The following is a 20427-nucleotide window of genomic DNA, read 5'->3' on the forward strand; positions in this document are numbered from 1 at the left end:
ATGGGCTGGAGCTGGAAACACTGTACGGACATTATGATGGAAAAGTTGCACTTTCTCCACCGTCAAACAAACTAATTAGCTACGGCAGCCCATGGGAGGGGGGTGTGGAATAATAATCTCAAGTTTTCCCTTGTTTATGCTTTTCCTAAGAAAAGAAAAACGCGCCCGATCTAGGGTAGGAAAGTTAGTGGCTGGTGGAAACTCCCTCTCCAAGGAGAGGGGTGGTTACGATTCCCCGTGTGTACGCGCTAATGACGAGCGGTGATCTCCCGCCCAGCGACTGCGGCGGGGGAACAGCCACTCTCGCGGGCAGGCAGGGGGGCAGGCAGGGAGTCAGGCAGGGAGTCCCAGCAGCGCCGCGGGAGCTGCAGGGTTAGCCTCGATCGGGCCAAGCTCGCTCTGCCTGCCTGCCTGCCTGCGCTGCCTGCCTGCCCGCTCTCCCATGTGTGACGCAACTTACTTGACGTGCGCCGCGGCCAATGAGGTGCCGCCCCCGGGGGCGTTGCTATCGGCTGATTGGTTGGCAGGAGCCGAGCGCTGCGCAAAAACAGAAAAGCCGAGCGCTGCCGGCTCAGAAACTGCCGGCAGAGATCAGAGGAGCCGGGGCCGGGGCTGAGACCGGGACCGGAGCCGGGACGGGAGGCGAGCGGCGGCGGCGGCGGCAGCAGCAGCAAGCAGAGACAGACACAGAGAGCGAGAGGGGCTAGACGCAAAAGCAGCAAGAGAGGAAAAAAAACCAAACTGATCAGCACATCCATAAAAAGCAGAGTGATGATGAACATAATAATAGCAATAAACGAAGAAAATGAAAGACTGTTAATAGAAGAGAGAAAAATCTAAAATATTTAAATAAAAAAGAGGAAATCCCAGAGAAATCAGGGAATGAAAGTTTTGGGCAGCAAAGCTGTTCTCTGCCTTTTTTGATACGAAATCTTTTTGCGGGCTGTATTTTTTTTTTTAATTTCGCGGTTTTCTGCCTTTTTCTTGCATCTAAAGAGGGCATGTCCACCGGCTCTTCCAGCAGCATCTACCCCTCCAGCTCCCACCAGGAAGACAAACCGAGGACAATCTTGAAATACAAAAATTTCCTCCTTGGGATTTGCTGCTGCTGCTGCTGCCTCCGCCGCCACTGCTGCTGCCGCGGTGCAGTGCCAAGACTCTCGGAATAAATAAAAGCGGGCTGCTGTGTATCTCTAGATACATCCAGCTAATACCTGTTATTAGTTGGCCATTTATTTCGAAGATCACAGATGAAGTGGGGACGCCTGTCTTCTTCATTTGGTCAGCGTGTGAAACAATAATACTCGTAACAAAAAGGAGGGAGATGGGGGAGAAAAAAACCCTAACATGAATCAGAAGAAATAATATCTAGCACCCCCCCACACCCCCTAAATCAACCTCTCTCCCCCCCTCCCCCTTTTCCTTCCCCCTCCCCCGATCCCTCTCTCTCTCTCTCCACACGCTCGCAGGCGCGGACACACACACACGGGCGCACACACAGACAGACACACACACACAGGCAGAGATAGACACGCACAGGCACACACACACACACTGTACTGTGTGTTTTCGGAGGAGGAGGAGGTGGTGGTGTGGTGGTGGTGGCTTTTGGAAGAGGAGGACGAGGTGGTGTTGGGGAGGGGGGATCTCTTTCCCCGTTTGGAGATGATTGTGCTATTCCTCTTTGCCTTGCTCTGGATGGTGGAGGGGGCCCTTTGCCAGCTCCATTACACGGTGCAGGAAGAGCAGGAGCATGGCACGTTCGTGGGGAATATCGCCGAGGACCTGGGCTTGGACATTACAAAACTTTCGGCTCGCCGCTTCCAGACGGCGCCCAACTCCCGCAGCCCTTACCTGGAGCTCAACCTGGAAACCGGGGTGCTCTACGTGAACGAGAAGATCGACCGGGAGCAGATCTGCAAGCAGAGCCCCTCCTGCCTGCTGCACCTGGAGGTCTTCCTGGAGAACCCCCTCGAGCTGTTCCGGGTGGAGATCGAGGTGCTCGACATCAACGACAACCCGCCCTCCTTCCCGGAGCCCGACCTCACTGTGGAGATCTCGGAGAGCGCCACGCCGGGCACCCGCTTCCCGCTGGAGAGCGCCTTCGACCCCGACGTGGGCACCAACTCGCTGCGCACCTACGAGATCACCCCCAACAGCTACTTCTCCCTCGACGTGCAGACGCAGGGCGACGGCAACCGCTTCGCCGAGCTGGTGCTGGACAAGCCGCTGGACCGGGAGCAGCAAGCGGTGCACCGCTACGTGCTGACCGCGGTGGACGGCGGGCAGCCCCAGCAGCGCACCGGCACCGCCCTGCTCACCGTCAGGGTGCTGGACTCCAACGACAACGTCCCCGCCTTCGAGCAGCCCGTCTACACCGTCTCGCTGCCGGAGAACTCGCCGCCCGGCACCCTGGTGCTGCAGCTCAACGCCACCGACCCCGACGAGGGCCAGAACGGCGAGGTGATCTACTCCTTCAGCAGCCACATCTCGGCCCGCGCCCGGGAGCTCTTCGGCATCGCGCCGCGCACCGGGCGGCTGGAGGTGAGCGGCGAGCTGGACTACGAGGAGAGCAGCGTGTACCAGGTGTACGTGCAAGCCAAGGACCTGGGGCCCAACGCCGTGCCGGCGCACTGCAAGGTGCTGGTGCGGGTACTGGACGCCAATGACAACGCGCCCGAGATCAGCTTCTCCACCGTCAAGGAGGCGGTGAGCGAGGCGGCGGCGCCGGGCACCGTGGTGGCCCTCTTCAGCGTCTCGGACCGCGACTCGGAGGAGAACGGGCAGGTGACGTGCGAGCTGCTGCAGGGCGACGCGCCCTTCCGCCTCAAGAGCTCCTTCAAGAACTACTACACCATCGTCACCGAGGGGCCGCTGGACCGCGAGCAGCCGGGCGGCGACGCCTACACCCTCACCGTGGTGGCCCGGGACCGCGGGCAGCCGCCGCTGAGCACCAGCAAGTCCATCCAGGTGCGGGTGAGCGACGTGAACGACAACGCGCCGCGCTTCAGCCAGCCCGTCTACCAGGTCTACGTGAGCGAGAACAACGTGCCCGGCGCCTACATCTACGCCGTCAGCGCCACCGACCGGGACCAGGGCGCCAACGCCCAGCTCTCCTACTCCATCCTGGAGAGCCAGATCCAGGGCATGTCCGTCTTCACCTACGTCTCCATCAACTCCGAGAACGGCTTCCTCTACGCCCTCCGCTCCTTCGACTACGAGCAGCTCAAGGAGTTCAGCTTCCAGGTGGAGGCCCGCGACGCCGGCGAGGAGCCGCAGCCGCTGGCCGGCAACGCCACCGTCCACATCGTCGTGGTGGACCAGAACGACAACGCGCCCGCCATCGTCAGCCCCCTGCCCGGCCGCAACGGCACCCCGGCGCGGGAGGCGCTGCCCCGCGGCGCCGAGCCGGGCTACCTGGTGAGCCGGGTGGCGGCGGTGGACGCCGACGACGGGGAGAACGCCCGCCTCACCTACAGCATCCTGCGGGGCAACGAGGCCAGCCTCTTCCGCATGGACTGGCGCACCGGGGAGCTGCGGACGGCGCGCAGGGTGCCGGCCAAGCGCGACCCGCACCGCCCCTACGAGCTGGTCGTCGAGGTGCGCGACCACGGCCAGCCGCCGCTCTCCTCCACCGCCGCCATCCAGGTGGTGCTGGTGGACGGCGCGGCCGAGCGGCCCGGCGGCGGCGGCGGCGGCGGCGGCGGCGGCGGCCTGGGCGCGGGGGCGGGCGCGGGGGGCGGCGGCGGCGGCGGCTCCTCCGGCGAGCATCGCCCCAGCCGCTCCGGCGGGGACACCTCGCTCGACCTCACCCTCATCCTCATCATCGCCCTGGGCTCCGTCTCCTTCATCTTCCTGCTGGCCATGATCGTCCTGGCCGTGCGCTGCCAGAAGGAGAAGAAGCTCAACATCTACACCTGCCTGGCCAGCGACTGCTGCCTGGGCTGCTGCTGCTGCTGCCCCTGCTGCAGCCGCCAGGCGCGGGCCCGCAAGAAGAAGCTCAGCAAGTCGGACATCATGCTGGTGCAGAGCTCCAACGTGCCCAGCAACCCGGCGCAGGGGCCGGTGGAGGAGTCGGGCAGCTTCGGCTCGCACCACCACAACCAGAACTACTGCTACCAGGTCTGCCTCACCCCGGAGTCCGCCAAGACCGACCTGATGTTCCTCAAGCCCTGCAGCCCCTCCCGCAGCACCGACGCCGAGCACAACCCCTGCGGGGCCATCGTCACCGGCTACGCCGACCAGCAGCCCGACATCATCTCCAACGGCAGCATTTTGTCCAGCGAGGTAAGGCCCGGGCGCCCCCCCACCCCACGGGGGAGCGTGGGGGGTGGTTTGGGACCGTGGGGGGCGGTTGGGGACCGTGGGCGGCCGCCGGAGGTCGGCCGTGCCCCGCGCCGCTTTCCCCGAGCCCCCGCGCCGCTTTCCCGTCCTCTCCCGGAGCTCCCGCCCCTCCTCTCCCGGCGGGGAAGACACTTCTTGCTTCCCCCTTCCTCCTCCTTTCCCCTTTTAATCCATTCGCCCGCCGCCTCTCTCCTCCTTGGCCTCGAATATTTGGGAGGCTTCAGCAGCCGGCTGGGGAGAGGCGGGTGCGGGGCAGCCCCCCCCCCCCCGCCCCGCCCCGGCCAGCCGCCGGCCCCCTCTCACTCGGGACCAGACACCGGTGCAGCCACGCGTGTGTGTGTGTCCCCCGTGTCCCCCGTGTCCCCCCCCGCCGTGTCCCCCCGGTGCCGGTGACCGAAGCTGGCCCCGGCCGGGCAGCATCGGGGCGCAGAGCTCCTGCTGAGCCGTGACCCGCAGGCGGATCGCGGGGGGGGCGGTGGGTGTGGGGGGGTGTTACTGCTTTTCCCCGACTCGCTGCCGCTGACAGTAATGAAATGACGTGAGGCGTAATCACAGGGTTTTCTGGAGCAACATTGTAAAACTCTTGTCTTTTTTCTTCCTGTAATCTTTGCATGTGCCAGTAAGGCTTTGGGGGAACCCCCCTCTGGGACTGTGACAATCGCTACAGTTAGCAGGAACTTTAATTAATTTGCGAATTAGGGTTTATTAATTGACTTTTCTTTATCTGAACAGCTCTCTATAACCCAAAGCTGAGTTCGCAAAGGAAAGCGTCAAGAAAGAGTTTCCGTGAAATTATATGCAGAGACTTAACGTCCCCTTCTGTTAAACATGTTGCCTATATTGTGTTATCTAGTGCGTAGAGAATTCCTATCAAAGCATATGCCATGCCATAATGCTCCCTGTTAATCATTTCCTACTGGGTTAGCTCATACATGCTCTCAGTACCTCTCTGCCTGCGCGCTAATGAAAACAACACATCCTCTCTTAGCATGAGTACTGAAACCTGAATACTGGCCAGTCTGGCAAAGGCGGTTTGAATGGTATTTCCTAAAGCGTTAAGTTTTGCAGTAAAATTTCTAATACTGGCTTGTAAGATCGACCTTTCCTCAAAACGTCTGTAAAACTCTGTCTCCTGTTGCCTTTCTAAGGACTCGAGGCTATCTCAATGTCTTTTCTTCCATAGGGTGTACCATCTCCCCCTATTTTTATACACTGGAATTAAAAACAGGCTAAAAACTAGATTACAGTAAGTTTTTTTTTCTCAGACTAACTAGTGCACAACTCTGGAAATAGTTCTGTTGGTTTTCGTGCGAGTCCTTGTGATGCTCGTCAGCGTGCACTGTGAGAAAAAGTGTTGGAATCTCATCCCAAAAAACTCAGGAAAAAACCCCTCGTGCCTTTCCATCTGTGCGAATAAGAGCTGGGTTTTTTCCCCTTACATCCTAGAAACAGATTGTGTAGGCCTACTTGCAGCTAAACATTACCATTTACACTGAATATGGTGAGCTGCTCTGGTGTATTTTCTGATGCTGGTTACAGAAATATCAAGAGTTACAATATTTCCCAATATTTTCTTTTTCCCAGACAAAACATCAGCGTGCTGAGCTCAGTTATCTAGTTGACAGACCCCGACGAGTAAACAGGTATGAGCTCCTTAGCCTTGTTTTCCTAATGCATGCTTTAGCAAGTCTGAATGGGGTGCAGAAATGTGTTTACTGCAGATGTAAAATAGTAGTAAAGCGATGGGAAATTGAATGTATGTAGATGTATTAAATAAAACATTGACAACTGAGTTTGAATTATGGCTTTTCTGAACTGGTTTTAAAACCAACTGAAAAGAGAACAAAATCTCATTTTCTATTAGTCTAAAACGTGCTTTAAATACTTAGGAATACTTCTGTAGGGTCTTCCAGAAAACACTGGTTTCTCTGAGTTAAAAGTTAGCTATCCAGCTTAAGTAAATGCAACCAGATTATTTATACCAATCACATGAAACCCAGGCAGAGTAATAACGCTTACTGCCCGTTTCAGCTAGACTACCAAGGTCTGAAAATGCCAGTTTTGTTTATGGTGGCCAGAGCATCTCTGCAGAAGCAGTGCAGCAGGCAGGAGTGGGTAAATGCAGCACCGTGTTTGGCCATGTGATGGCAGAAGAATGTTTTATGAGCTCCTCTTTCATGTTTATTCTAATGTAAAGATGTTTCTGTGTCTAGTTCTGCATTCCAGGAGGCAGACATAGTAAGCTCTAAGGACAGTGGTCATGGAGACAGTGAGCAAGGAGACAGTGATCATGATGCCACTAATCGAGGTCAATCCTCTGGTAAGTCTGATAAGAGAATGGAAATAGTAGATCTTTAAGTAGGGAGACTAGAAAGAGCAGTTACTTACAGGAATATAATACAAGAGTGGCATAAATAATGTGAGCATATCGCATGGGAGGCTGGGTTTAAGTCAGCTTACTACTACAGTTACCTGGGCAAGGAGACAATTTTGAACCCTTTTCATTCACGGGGCAGAGTTTATTTTATTTATCTGGGGAGGGGGGTGGTGGGGGTGGTATGTTATTCTCCATCATTTGCTGTAAGAAAACTTCCTGCACATTAAAACAAAGTTATTGGTACATTTTATAGTGCATCTTTTTTTAAATGGCAGATTTGCAGAATTTCAGAGCATTAGGCAATTTTGTTTAGTAGGCACTTCAGCTGGCATGGCAGTGTGAAGTGCAGGAGGAGTTCCCAAGGGAAAGAATGAACCCAGTGATTGAATGACAGCCAGACTGTGAGGATTTTTGCTGGCGATAGTGGCGACACATTGGGTGCTCTGAATGTGTAATACCTTAGCATTTTTTGAGGATTGTTTTTTAATTCAAATTGAAGCACCATATAGCAAAAGTGATCTCCATCTTAATGAGGCTAAGGTATTCTTAAGGACACTTCTTTCAGTCCTGACAAAGGAAAGAAATGCTTTAAAAGACTATGACTTGAATCACCTAGAAAAGATATAGATTGCAGCGTTATTCCCATCTGTCCGGCTTGCTGTCTTTGCTCTCATGCTGTCAGTTTTCTTCTGAAAGGGACGTTTGTTTAGAGCTGGTGCATTAGAATTCATTCTCACCCTCACACGGCATTTTAGCCACAACTGCTTGTGCTTTCTTCCCTACCACAGTATCCAAAGGTCTGGTATGTCTTCATTCAATACAGTGATTTCTTTCCCCTTGTTTCCTCTGTGCTCCATCATGTGTAAGGATTTCCGACAAGTGCATCACACAAAATACTGCCAGAGTCTCTCCAGTCATGCATTTTTTTCCCCTGACCCTCGTCTTAGAAGATACCAGGGCAAGGGACTCACTACTGTCATAGCAGTGCTGCCTCACCCGCGTGCTCTGTAAACGTCCTCTGTTTTCTTGCTGCTATAGCCACTGTGCCCTTAACGATGGGAAACCCAGGCACCAGGGGAAGAGGAGGCTGCTACAGGGCCCCTTTATATTGCTGCAAGTCATTAATATGCAGACCTAATGAGACTCGAGAAGAGCCAAGAGTCTCCGGAGCTCCCTGCTTCTTGCAGGGCTTCATGCTAAGTGAACAGAGTGTCTATTTTGTGTCTGGGAACCTGACAACAAACCAGGTCTTGCCAGAAGTTTACATCTGAACACAGAGCCTCTTTCATTTTTGGCCTATATATGGCGTATGATTTATTGTTGTTTTAAAAAGCCATGTATTTAGCCTCCCCCCACCCTTTCTTTTGCACTGTTTCTGATGCAGCAGTCAGTGCTACCGAGTTATAAAAAGCTCCCTCTCCTCCTGCCCTCCCTGCATTCCTTTTTTTTTTTTCTTTTACGCATTTTACTGCAGCAGTCATCTCAATGAACATTTCAATCAGCTTAGTCCCTCAACATAATGAACCATAATAACCAAACAGGAGAGAAAAGAATAAACATCTGCAGAAGGGGCTGGATTTGACTGATGGTGGGAATATAATCGTATAGTTGCACATCAACTGAAAGCTATTTTCTTTTAGATGCATTCAGCGCTGTTATTGTTGTGCCTCTGCTCTTTATTCTTTCTCTCCATTTTAAAAGTAGTCTGTCTCAGATACGAACACTGGAACTACTGTCAAACTTGGCATTAGTCCTTAGCTGGGTAAATCCTTCATCATTTCTATTTTATCAAACTAGGGGAAAAATCCATTCTATGCTTTGAAAATAATTTCAAATCATTTAAGAATCTGATGTGATTTATGAACTTCCATGTCTTCAATGGTGATTATATACAAAGTAATGAGAGCTGACAACTAGATTTGGTCTACTCACAATTAACAGTTTGAACTGAAACCCTAAATACACAGAACTTCCAATTTAATATATTGGTGCTGTGATTTGAGAATAATTTGCATGAACAGGTTTTTGAAATGCTAGTTCCAAATAGATATTTAAATACAAATCTCTGTAGAAATTGCTTTCATCTTCCACATATGTATAATATAGTTTTCCTGTAAGTTTTGCGCTGAATCCTGCTGTCATGATGCAAAGAACGTGCCCCTTGACCTCAGCGATGACAAGATGTTTTGATATAAAAACTTCACTCTTGCTATTATCTTTTGGTGATGAATTTTATGGAAAAAAAAAAAAAAAAAAAAAAAAGAACCATAAGTCTTGTTTGATCTTGAATGGCTAGAGGAAATATCTGAGGGAATGCCTTGTCAAGTTTTCAGTTGTTCTGGTACTCTATAATCGATTCTTTCTAAATTATTGAAGGAAAACACACCAGCTGATAACATGGCAGAAGTTTGGACTGTTTTTTTCAAGATGTTGCCTGAACATCTTGATGCAGCATCATATTTGTTTTCAAAAGCATTGTATTTGCCTCCAAAAGTATTTAGTAGGTAATTCAAATTGACAAATAAAACTCACTCCCTGCCAGTTTTATTCAGCAGTATGTTCTGCTCCCAAAACATCTTTTTACTGTTCTGTACATGGCTTCTGTTACTGTCACCAGTGAACAGTCCTGTGGCACACAAGTAGCTTTTCTATGGTAGTCCATTACTAGCCAAGCTGCCTGTCAAAAGTCACAGTCAATCATTAATTGGGAAGGAAAACATGCAGGATGAAAATCTATCACTGTTTTGTAGATTTATGCTTAACAATTATTTAGGGAAAATTCTGAAGTAAGCTATTCTATGTATCATAAAATGTTTTATTATATTTTGAAATAAGATTCTAGTTCACATTTTCACAAAATCTGTTTTCATAATAGTGATTTAATCATGGTTTCAAATGAGCTGGAATGTATGTAGGGGATTCATGTTGTTCCCATTAAAGTACCACCTGAATGCCTCGTAATTATCCGCATTCTCATCCACCTTAACATCCATGAAGCACAGAAGTACTGTCATCTGCATTTAGCAGGGAATGGCAAGTAGTGGGATACTCAAGAGCCTCATTTTCATGGATAGTCATTTCATTGACTGGGGTAGGAATCTGAGCTTTTTGGAAAATGACTTTCCAAAGGTGAAGAAGCCCAAGAAGTTTTTGGCAAACAGTGGAGGGGTTTGTCAAACCCCAAGTGTATTTCTCATTTCTTGTGCTCTTCTTTGCCTGAAAATTGTTGGGACAAATGCTGCTATTTGTTGTAGAACAAATGCAACTAATACAACACTACTACCTATTATTAACACGCTGTATTTCAATCATGTTCTGTAGGAGTAATTTCTAAGCATGAGGTTAGTTTATTTCCCATGGTTGATTAAATTCTTGGCCTCCCTTGTGAAACTGCCGACTTGGATGCCAATTAATACTCTGCGTGTGTGTATGTTTAAATTGTATGATTAGACACCTGTCCTCTAAGATTTGGACTCATGCCATCAACTTATTTCATATGGTTGCTCAGTAGCTACTCAGCTTTCTCAAGCCGAACATGCAGAGCTCCTCACAATATTACTTCTGTTTCACCTTTTTCACTGACTTGGCATGATCTCTCAGATGCACTTCAGGAAGAAATATCCAAGATGTGAAGCTAGGTAAATGTACTGTCATGTATATACTACAAAATGCATCAGCTTTTTTGATAATCTCCTCTGTGCAGTACTGGACAGCATGCGCTGGTGGCCGGCTGAGATATAAAATCAGGCTTCCGCTAGTGGACTTTATGAAGGGAATTGATAGGGGTCTAATACAAAGGCACAAGGTGAAATATCGCCTCACACCTTTTTGGTACAGATTAGGTAAACCCCAAGAGGGTTAGTATGCATTATTGCAGAAGAGCTATGATATTTCAGTGTTCATAAGGAGAAGAATTTGAGAAGTCAGAAGAAGAATTTTAGTGATAAAGGGACAGAGAAAACCAGTATTCCTTCTGAGCCTATGCAGAGTGACAGCTAAATCCTGTTTTGAAGATCACTTGGGCTAAGAGTCGACCTCGGATAAAGTGAGAGTGAACATGAAAATGGCTTAGAAAAGTGCTTTGACTTGGGCTGAGGGCGGTTTCTTTTTTTCTCTTCTTTCCTTGGGCTGCATGCTTAATAATGTTCACATCTCAATGGTCCAGAGAGGGCTTTGAAGTTGAGATTTGGAAGAGCTGAATATTGAAGAAGTTTGAGTCTTTATTCATGTCCTCATGCAGATGAAGTCAGTTTTATCCAAGGCAGCACACCAATTACTTAGCACGAAAGAATGATAATAATTCCGTTTCATAAAGTCCAATTCTTCTGTAGATAGTCTTCTACAAAGGAGGTTAACATCGTTAGCCTTATTTACCAACACAAAACATGAATCACAGGGAAATGAGGAACTTGCTCAAGGATAATCTAACTGAATGGATAGTTGTTCTGGTAATGGAGCTCTGAAAAGGAGGCCTGGTTCCCTACAATCACGCCTATCTCGCATCTAACTAGCTTTTTTAAGAAAAATTAACACAGAAGAGACAGAAAATGCCATTTAATTCCAAGCAAAAGCCAAAGTTATGAAAAAATGACACGGGTTGGGAAAAAGACCCTCTCAATAACAATACTACAAAAAATACTTTGTCAACATTTAATTTGTATTTTTTGCTTTTTATTACATCATTTACTCAGTAATACTTATGAATGTGTTCACTCATTGCTCTAAAGGCTTGGTGTATGGCTCTTCTCCCTTAATTAAATTAAGAAGGAATACCTTATTTAAAAATGGTTTTAGGCCTAATTTTTGCTTTGATCTAAACTGTCTTTCAAACCAATTAGAATTCATGCACATAGAAATTTTGATTTTCTCCTTTTGAAATATGAAAAGGAAGCAAATTGGGAATATGCTTCAGAAATGCAACACTACCAAGTACCTGAGTTCAGGAAATTCAGATGCAGATATCAAACATAATATTTAACTCCTTTCCTATTTTTTGGTTTTCTTTGAGGGAGGGGCGGGGGCTTGTTTTCCTTCAAAATCTGCAAAGCTAAGGTTGTGTCAGAGCTCATATTGCCCACTGGCCTATCTAGTAATAAGACTTGAACAAACAGAAGTGAACTTGTGGCCTTTGCCACGAGCTTTTATATGTATACTGTATTCAGAATAGTGCAATGCTTATAATTTTTCAGCACTTCAGTGCAGTATACTATCTATCTGTATCCACAAAGGACATTTGAAATTCATAATTCAGAGTCACCTTTAAAATCTCAGTTTATCTGCATGCAAGGTCTAATATGATAACTAAATGAAAAATATAAAGCATTTTTCTTTAATGTGGATTTGCAATTATGATGGATAGTTTAGTTCTGAAGGATCATACATATAACCAGATTTATGAGGGAGATGAGATGGAAGTGTTATACTGCTGAACATTTCTTTTTGTTATAAATCAAGAACATGATTCTTGGTGTATGAAGGAGTTCTGTGCTGAATGTCTTACTTCATTTACCATGATATATCCTTCCTTCTTGGAAAACAGCAAATAGCCTTTCCCCCTCCCGTTTTTAATGTGTTTCAATTAGAAGCAGAATTGTCTAGCATGACCCACAGGAAGGGTGGAGGAAGAATAGCCAGCATTCATATCACAGTCGGTGTAAATATACATAGTTATCCGAGGATTTAAAAATCAGACTGCTAATTTGAATTTATTTTCTGTCAAAATACTAAAACCAAGGGCTTCATTCTGCACTCACTGAACTCTTTAGGAAATGTTGTGACTGATTCAAGTAGGAACGATACCCAACCCAGGCTTCTCTGAACATTTTGTTCCCATCCTAAACAAGCATTTACATTCTATCTCTGTGTTCCAGCAGCATATATTAAAATTCAGATGTATATGTATGTATATATATATATTTTTTTTTTTACAAGTTCTCATCTTCAAGGGGGGAAAAGTTTGTCATACAAGCTTACATTTTATATCCCCTACATTCATTACTTTGTTTATTCAAAATCCTGATTTATAGTGGCTATAACATCTCTTTTATAATAAGCTCTTATATAATACTATTCAATGCACTGCAGTAGACAAGCAGTATTCAAAAGGGAACTAAAAAAAATATATTTGGGTAGAGACATTTTGCAGTTTAGCAGCTGATGTGAAAACAAAATAGTAAAATGGAGGGTAATTTTTCCAGGGGAAATAATCCATGAAGGGGAAAAGAAGAGTCTATCTTTGAATATATATCTTAAAACCAATATTATTATAATATCTCCCTCCCCACTGACTAAAGAATATAATTTAATATTTATCCATAAGTTTTTCTTTCTCCTGATGTCTTTCAGGAAGTGTTGAATGAATATCGTCACTGATACACTGTTAGCAAAATGTAACTATAATAATTTCCTATTAAAAGTAGGGTTATTTGTTGTTTACATGTAACTTTGTAGGACATCTGAAAATTGAAGTAACCATTTTGTGTTAATTGTCACTTAAATCTTCTGAATGGCAAAAAGTTAGATTCATAAAATATGTCTTTTCTTGCATAAGAGATATTTTTGTGCGGACATTTCAATACATAAAATACATACACACCCCATTTTATGGACATTGTTATATATTAATTTCTTTCTGGGAAGCCTGCATCGAAATCTTTCTTTTCAGTCTTTGATAGATACTACCACTATGGAATTTAGAACCATACGATTTGTACACCTTGCCTGATGATCTTCATCTGATTCCTTAATCATATCTGCAGTTCATGCTTTCATTCTTCAACAGTCCACTGATCATTAATTTCTTTTCAGATTTCTGCATACCGATTATCAATGCAAGGTTCTAATCAAAACTGGACCTAGCATTGTATATTACTTAATTTAAAATTAAAAAGTCATTATAAAGTGAGATAAAGAGCTTTGTTTCTTCATTATTTTTTTTATGTCTAAGTGACTGCCTTTAGCACTCAAACACTTGTTGATAGCTCAGAAAGATTCTTGCTTGCTGAAGAGATTGGTTTTTGTAGTGTGAGATATCTCATAAATGCTACTAATATAGGTCAAATTATGGTTCAAAACAGTGGTAGAATTCTTAATACTAATCCTCATATTGGAGATCAAGCTAATCCAGTTCTTTACAATGTTGGCTGGTGAATGAGCTACGTTACATGAATCTTATTACAGCTGTTCAAAATTTTTTCCTATTTCTTTTGCAAGTACTGTAATTTTTTGTAATTCTAATGCAGTGCTTGTAAATGCAATGTTTATAACAGATTTAGTTCAGTTTTGACATACACCTATTCTAAGACACTACGTTCTCTTTATAAATACAAGAAAAAGATACTTCTTTATTGTTCTGCTTTTCTGTATAATGTTGAACATCAACTTGGAGACGCTGGTATTTATTTTACTCTATGCCTATGATTTCATACACCATTCCTCTCAAAACAAGTATAATCCAACAATTTAGTGACTCACAGACAGGAAATATTCTTTTGGAAAGCTGATCTGAAGGTAGTCAATAGAAGCATAGCTTGTCATTTGAAATCTTAATAGCATTAAAGGATTTGTAAGCAAACAGTTCCGTGTTGGCAGGGACAAGTGTTTGCTTATATAGGGGAAGCATTAAGAATTTTGTCAATAGTATCCACAGCCATGTCACATCGGACTATGGCTACCTTTGTACCACTAATTACAGTAATTTATTATAGGATTCTGTTCCATTACTTGGAGGACTGCTGCAGTAGCAATGAAAATTCTCTGAAAGAATGATGTAACAATTGATTAAATAAGCATCCTGATCACTTGAAAGCTGGTTTCCTACTTTTTAAGATCTGCCTTTAATATCAATAGGCTCTATCTGTATACTAATGTATGCACAGATAGTTCCTTTATAGGACTCATTAATATTTCATTTTCATAAATGAAATCTGTGATTCCTCAGTCAGGACATTTACTTTCTTTGGTCAGAGATACATTTATGTGGAAACAATTCCTTCATGCTCTTAAACAAGTGTTTTCAACTGGTGAACCACAGACATCAACCTACAAGTGGAACTGAACCTTACTTGAATGGGTTCTAAACAGTGAGATCTGCAAGTGATTGTGTGAGATAGAACCACCAATACCCTTCTTCTTGTGCTATTTTTGTCTGTGTGTGTGACATTCAGGCATTTAGTTAACGCTTATTAAATGGTGTCTTTGACTTCTGAAGACTGGACAATCAGATTTTATTTTTTTTTGTTGAGGAGATGAAAGTAGTAGAAGAATTTCTTATGACATTTCTCTTTCCACTTCTCTCTTTTCTCGGCATAATCTTTTTTATCTGTGAGCAGCTGTTCATGATGCTGAAGCTTATATCTGTAGTTTCTTTTTCTCTCATACTTGCAGGCATGGATCTCTTCTCCAATTGCACGGAGGAATGTAAAGCACTGGGCCACTCAGATCGGTGCTGGATGCCTTCCTTTGTTCCATCTGATGGACGCCAAGCTGCAGATTACCGCAGCAATCTGCACGTACCTGGCATGGACTCCGTTCCAGACACTGAAGTGTTTGAAACACCAGAAGCCCAGCCGGGGGCAGAAAGGTCCTTCTCCACCTTCGGCAAAGAGAAGGCCCTTCACAACACTCTGGAGAGGAAGGAGTTGGACGGACTGCTGTCTAATACACGAGCGCCTTACAAACCACCATATTTGAGTAAGTACTATTCAAAAAGCTGTATGAAATTGTTCCCTTTGCGGGAATAAAAATTAGCTCTTTCTGCTTTTCACAGTAGGAATAATACAGACACAATTTTAGGAGCAGTGGGGAAAAATGGTTTCTCTTGGATTCAGGCACCGCTGAAGAAAGCATTATTCAATACTTTCAAAAAAAGACAAAACTTTGATTGTTTTTAGTGTGACATGATTGTCAACACCGAAAGTGTCAGCTGATAGTAGTGGGGGAGTTGCTCAATTTTGTTTTCTGATGCTGGATTATTTTCAAGGTTTTCTTAGACAGATAGTTTAAACATTGACGTTGCCAGGCTAACATTTTTTAAGACTAAAATTGAGAGAACTGTCCTAGGATCTTCTTTTTATGATTGAGCAGTATCTTGTGAATAAACAGTATGTGTATTATTTTGAAGTAACTATTTACGTAGTTAACATTAAGGGTTTGGAAGGAAGAAAACAAAACTTTTCAGTCTGATCATCTTTCAGCCTACACAGTATTGACTTTTGTCAGTGCTTCTCCGTGCCTTCTGTCATCTTCCAAAATCTTGTCTCTTTATTTAGTCACCTTTTGACTATGGTTGGGTGGCATGAAAGAGTGTGATAGATCTCAAAAAGACCTTCATAATTCCTTTTGGAGCCTGAGCCAGTTGTAGAACCCTTGAGTAATACTTTGATCTAACATGTCTTTTCACTCTATTTAGCAGCCTTCTGTATTTTATTAGAGACTGTAATCTCCTTGACTTCAAGAGTTTATGATGTTTATCTCATCCAAATAAGCCAAAGACACTAGCATTGGAATACTGACCTTTTTTAAAGCAACAAAAATCTTTTAGGACAACAGATCGGGTAAAAAAAAGAATGTCACTGAATGGTATTAATTTATTTATTTTTGTAAAGCATTTAGTTGTTCAGAAAGGTGATGCACGTGCAGTCCTGGTGTGTGAAGATCTTTGCTGCAGATCATTCTCAGCACAAACAGCTCAGTTCTCCCTTTGTAATTAGCTGTCCAGGTATTTCAGTCCTTCAGAGAGGTCTTTTTACCACTTCACTCTTTAGATTTGCTTTACTGAAAGCTTCTAAATTTGGACACCAATTCTGATATGTGAAAGTCATTCCCATAAAACCTGTCCTGAGACAATCACCTTATTTTGTGTAGGGTAAAATGTCAGGTGTCAATCATCTGGTCCTACTCCAAAGACCAATGTCAAATTTCACTTAGCTGTGCCCTAACTACTTATGACTCTGTCTTTCCCTAACTGGTCTTCCATCATTTACCTCTAACAAACATTCTTTAGTACTGAACTGTAATCTAGCAGTATTAATTTCATCTCTATCACTTCAGTTAAAAATTTGAGTTTTGTAGCACTGATGGTCTCCAGAGTTCTGATGCAGTATGTGCATTACAGTGATGATTATATCTGGTGACACCACAGTGATAGTTCTGTTCTCTTTTGTTCTGGGTCTGGGAGTTTTATTTCAAATAACAATGAAATATTTATTTTATTGATAGTTCAGGGATTTAAAATTTTATTCAGCTAACATAAGTATCATTGAACAATGTGTTTACATATAGACATTGGTCTACATTTTACACTTTTCTGGTATGGCATAAAAAATTGAAGGTAAAATGTTAGAAGTAAACAATATGAGTGGTATTGTGTAATCCACACTTGAGAATCCAGGTTTAGTTTTGCTTTTTTTTCTTTGAACCTGAAAGCTAAAATTGCTATCAAAAAGCGAGTAGTATTTCTCTGGTTTATTTTCCCTTATTTAGTATTTTCTTTAGTAAAATTTTAGATTATAATTGTATAGCAAGTAACAGGAGCAAAGAAAAGAAAGTGAGCACAACAGTTGTAGCAATGAGTAAATAATTAATTATTAATAATGTATTCAATGAGTAAAGCAAGAGGAATGCATAAGAGGAAGTTGATTCAGGAAGGAACTTTAGTTGAGCCACTGGTAATTGCAGTTGTAAGAAAATTAAATTCAACTGCTTAGCAAAGAAGATCACATCAAAATCAGTTTGTCAGTAGAACGATTTTTTTAAAAGGAGTGATTAAAGTGTGTGAAATAGAACCCTCATATTCAGCAAAAATACTGTGTAAAAAGTTGCAGCATGTATGAAAACGGCCATATGAAAAATCAGTAGCAAAGAAGAAAAAATATATTGCAGAATACAAAAACTGAACTAAAAAGGTCTCTCAAAAAAAGAGTCTTAAGCAAAATGATCAGAAAAGAGCATAAGTTCTAGCAGGTAAACTTCAGGATAATAATTAGTGGAGGTGAGAGAGACTTCTTAGAGCAAATAGCTGAAGGCATGAAAATAAATATAGACAGTTTTTAAGATGTCAAGTGTAGTAGGCTAGGAGAGGATTGGTGGGTCTCTTGAGCTGCAGTTAGTGAGGACAAGGATGTTGCAGATATTCTAAACTATTTCTTTGCATTTGTATTTACCAGAGGAGGGACAGAGAATGAAAGACAGGCATATTTAGGAAGCCACCCGTCCCAGGTAACCGTTTGAAATAAATGTGCAAGACTGAGTCATGGGAGAGGATGTTGGTGAAAAATTGACTAAAACAAATAGGAAGAAGTCAGTGGATTATCTATTTCTTTAATTTTCAGTTTCTAACAAAAGGTAGTAACCAAAGAATGTTGGAAGTTGTCTTTTTCTTTAAAAATGTACTTGAAAATCTTGTAAATGAGAGACAAGCACAGGACATAAAATTGTAACTCAGTGGTTTTAAGAACAAGATAGCTGGCATCTGTCTAGGAAACTGCACAGAAAGATTGTCAATCTATTAGAATTTTGATAGAGTGGGTGAGAATTAATCAATATTGTGTATTTGAACTGTCAAAAAAACCCTTTAGCATAGCTTCTGTGTAGTTGAAGAAGTTACTAAAGTAAGCAAGTGTTGTCACAGGGCAAAGCATTACCAGACTCTCTGTGGCTAAGAGAAAAAAAATCATAAGGATAAATGGAACATTTTAGCAGGAGCAGAGTTCCCCAGAGTGTCTATGCGAAGATCCATGGAGTTTAAAAAATTAATTATCTAGAAATGGAAATGAGAAAAAGGGGGTGGTACTTGCAGATGACATAAAATGGTTTAGGTCAATCAAGCTTCTAATAGACTACGTATGCCCATGTTATTCAGTGAAGCATGGTCCAGAAAACCAAGTCTGCTTCTGACCTAGCTCGCTTTGGACTTGAAAGCTGCAGAGCAGCATCAGCACGGCGGAATAGCTGAGCAAACTTACTCGCTTAAGCTGTGCCGTTAGCGCAATAGCTACAAAGGACAACTGGTAGCTCTACGTGGAGCTTTCACTGTGCCCTGTGAGTGTATCTGCTCAAGTTTGCATCTGCTTGGTGATTCCTGTGCTGTGTTCCAATGGGTATGTTCAGTGCAGAACCTTAGAAAAGATGAATGAGGAAGGTGATGTATATTATCATGAGGAATCTGAACTCTTCTTGAGAAAAAAGACCATGGAATAATTCCCTGAAAAGTGTCCCCCAATGTATAAGGCCAGCAAGAAGGAAATAAAATGCTAGGTTGTAGAAAAAAATTGAATTGAAAATACGCTAAAAAAGTATTACAAAACCCTTACACAAAACGTATTGCTATGTTGCTCTAGCCAGTCTCTTCATTCCATAGAAATACATAGCATAATGGCAAAAATACTGAAAATATTTCTATGCAAATTCATATCGAAAGCTTAGTACTAATTAATTTAGACAAGCTGTGATAGGGACATGAAGTAAAGAGGAGACTGCATGAAAACAGAGAAGGTAAGCTGAGTGCTTTTGTTTGCCGTTCTCAATAACAAGAGAGCAGCAAGGCAGCAAAACAATTCAAGGGCAACCAGGTCATGAACTGATAAGATCATACACATTTGATAAAATGATACGCATTTGACACAAATAATACAGTAATCTGTCAAACTTATGATTATGGGGTATGATTGAAACCAAAGGCTTAATAGCGGGGATTTGGGTGTTTGCTGCTTTGTTGTTTGAGGTTGAGGTCATCGCATGGATAAATGAAAACAGCAGCAGCTATATTACAAATTATAATGTAGAAAAAGATATAAATCCTCATATTTGAAAGGGTTTCTTTATGTCCCATTATCAAATTTTCCCCTTACTGGTCTAAGCCATTTGGACTTAATTCATACACCACATAAGCATTCATATTCTGTATATTTTTCTGAGCAGAATACACCAAAAGTAGATCGCTTTGTATTCAAATAATATGTTTTGAAGAATATATTTTTCACATATGTTTTAAGTATTTCTTATGAATACAAGTCATAAAATTGTGATGAGATCACTAAATTGGAGTGGTTTTGAAAACAGTTTTCCCACAGAGTGACTCCAGGATTCTTCTAACTTGCATATTCTTCTTACTGGATAATTTACACTTATTTCTTCTTATTCATCCATGTGATTTGAACACTGCCTTTCTGCAAACAGTTAAGAAATTTTCATAATGACTTGAATGTTCATGTTATGAAAACATGAAGGAGATCTGAATTTGACTGGAGAAAATAAAAGAAGTGAAATAACACTGTTGAGGAAAAGAAAATGTAGCTTTTGAACAATTCCTAAAGTTTTAAAATAGATTCTAACCATTTCTATCTAATTTTTCATTCAGTGGTGGTTATATTAGCCATTATTTTTATAAATATTTTTACTGTTGTGACCAAAAACCCTAATGCAATATTCAAACTCTGTTGTACCAGGTTCTGTGGGATATCTAACAGAGACTATCTTCACAATGAATACCTGATCAGTCTGATTCTGATCTGGTTCTAATACTTTGGACCAGGTCCTGAGACGGTAACAATGGAGATAGCACCATTACATCCATCTCAGTAGTGTTTTGGTCCATAATTGATGATAAAAAGTAACTTTATTTCTTTTTCCTGTAACTATGGATCATTCTAGATATGCATTTCTGTTATAATACTGTAGAGCTTTCCTAAAGTTACATACTGACATTA

The 20427-nt window shown here is 43.2% G+C and overlaps 1 protein-coding gene across 6 annotated transcripts in view; it reads left to right on the top strand.

Moving 5' to 3' along the window:
* The first annotated feature begins 624 nt into the window (after nucleotides 1-624).
* PCDH10 (protocadherin 10) overlaps nucleotides 625-20427 on the top strand; it is a 38186-nt gene continuing 18383 nt past the window's right edge. For all 6 annotated transcript variants that reach the window (XR_012623195.1, XM_074823665.1, XM_074823664.1 and 3 more), the window contains exons 1-4: nucleotides 625-4287; nucleotides 5929-5987; nucleotides 6558-6664; nucleotides 15107-15412. Coding sequence is in view for 5 of the 6 variants with exons in the window: in XM_074823665.1 (XP_074679766.1) it covers nucleotides 1666-4287; nucleotides 5929-5987; nucleotides 6558-6664; nucleotides 15107-15412 (3094 nt within the window). In the remaining variant the exon portion in view is untranslated. The remainder of the gene's footprint in view (nucleotides 4288-5928; nucleotides 5988-6557; nucleotides 6665-15106; nucleotides 15413-20427) is intronic.

The sequence above is a fragment of the Strix aluco genome, chromosome 4 (genome assembly GCF_031877795.1).
Source record: "Strix aluco isolate bStrAlu1 chromosome 4, bStrAlu1.hap1, whole genome shotgun sequence".
NCBI classification, from domain to species: domain Eukaryota; kingdom Metazoa; phylum Chordata; class Aves; order Strigiformes; family Strigidae; genus Strix; species Strix aluco.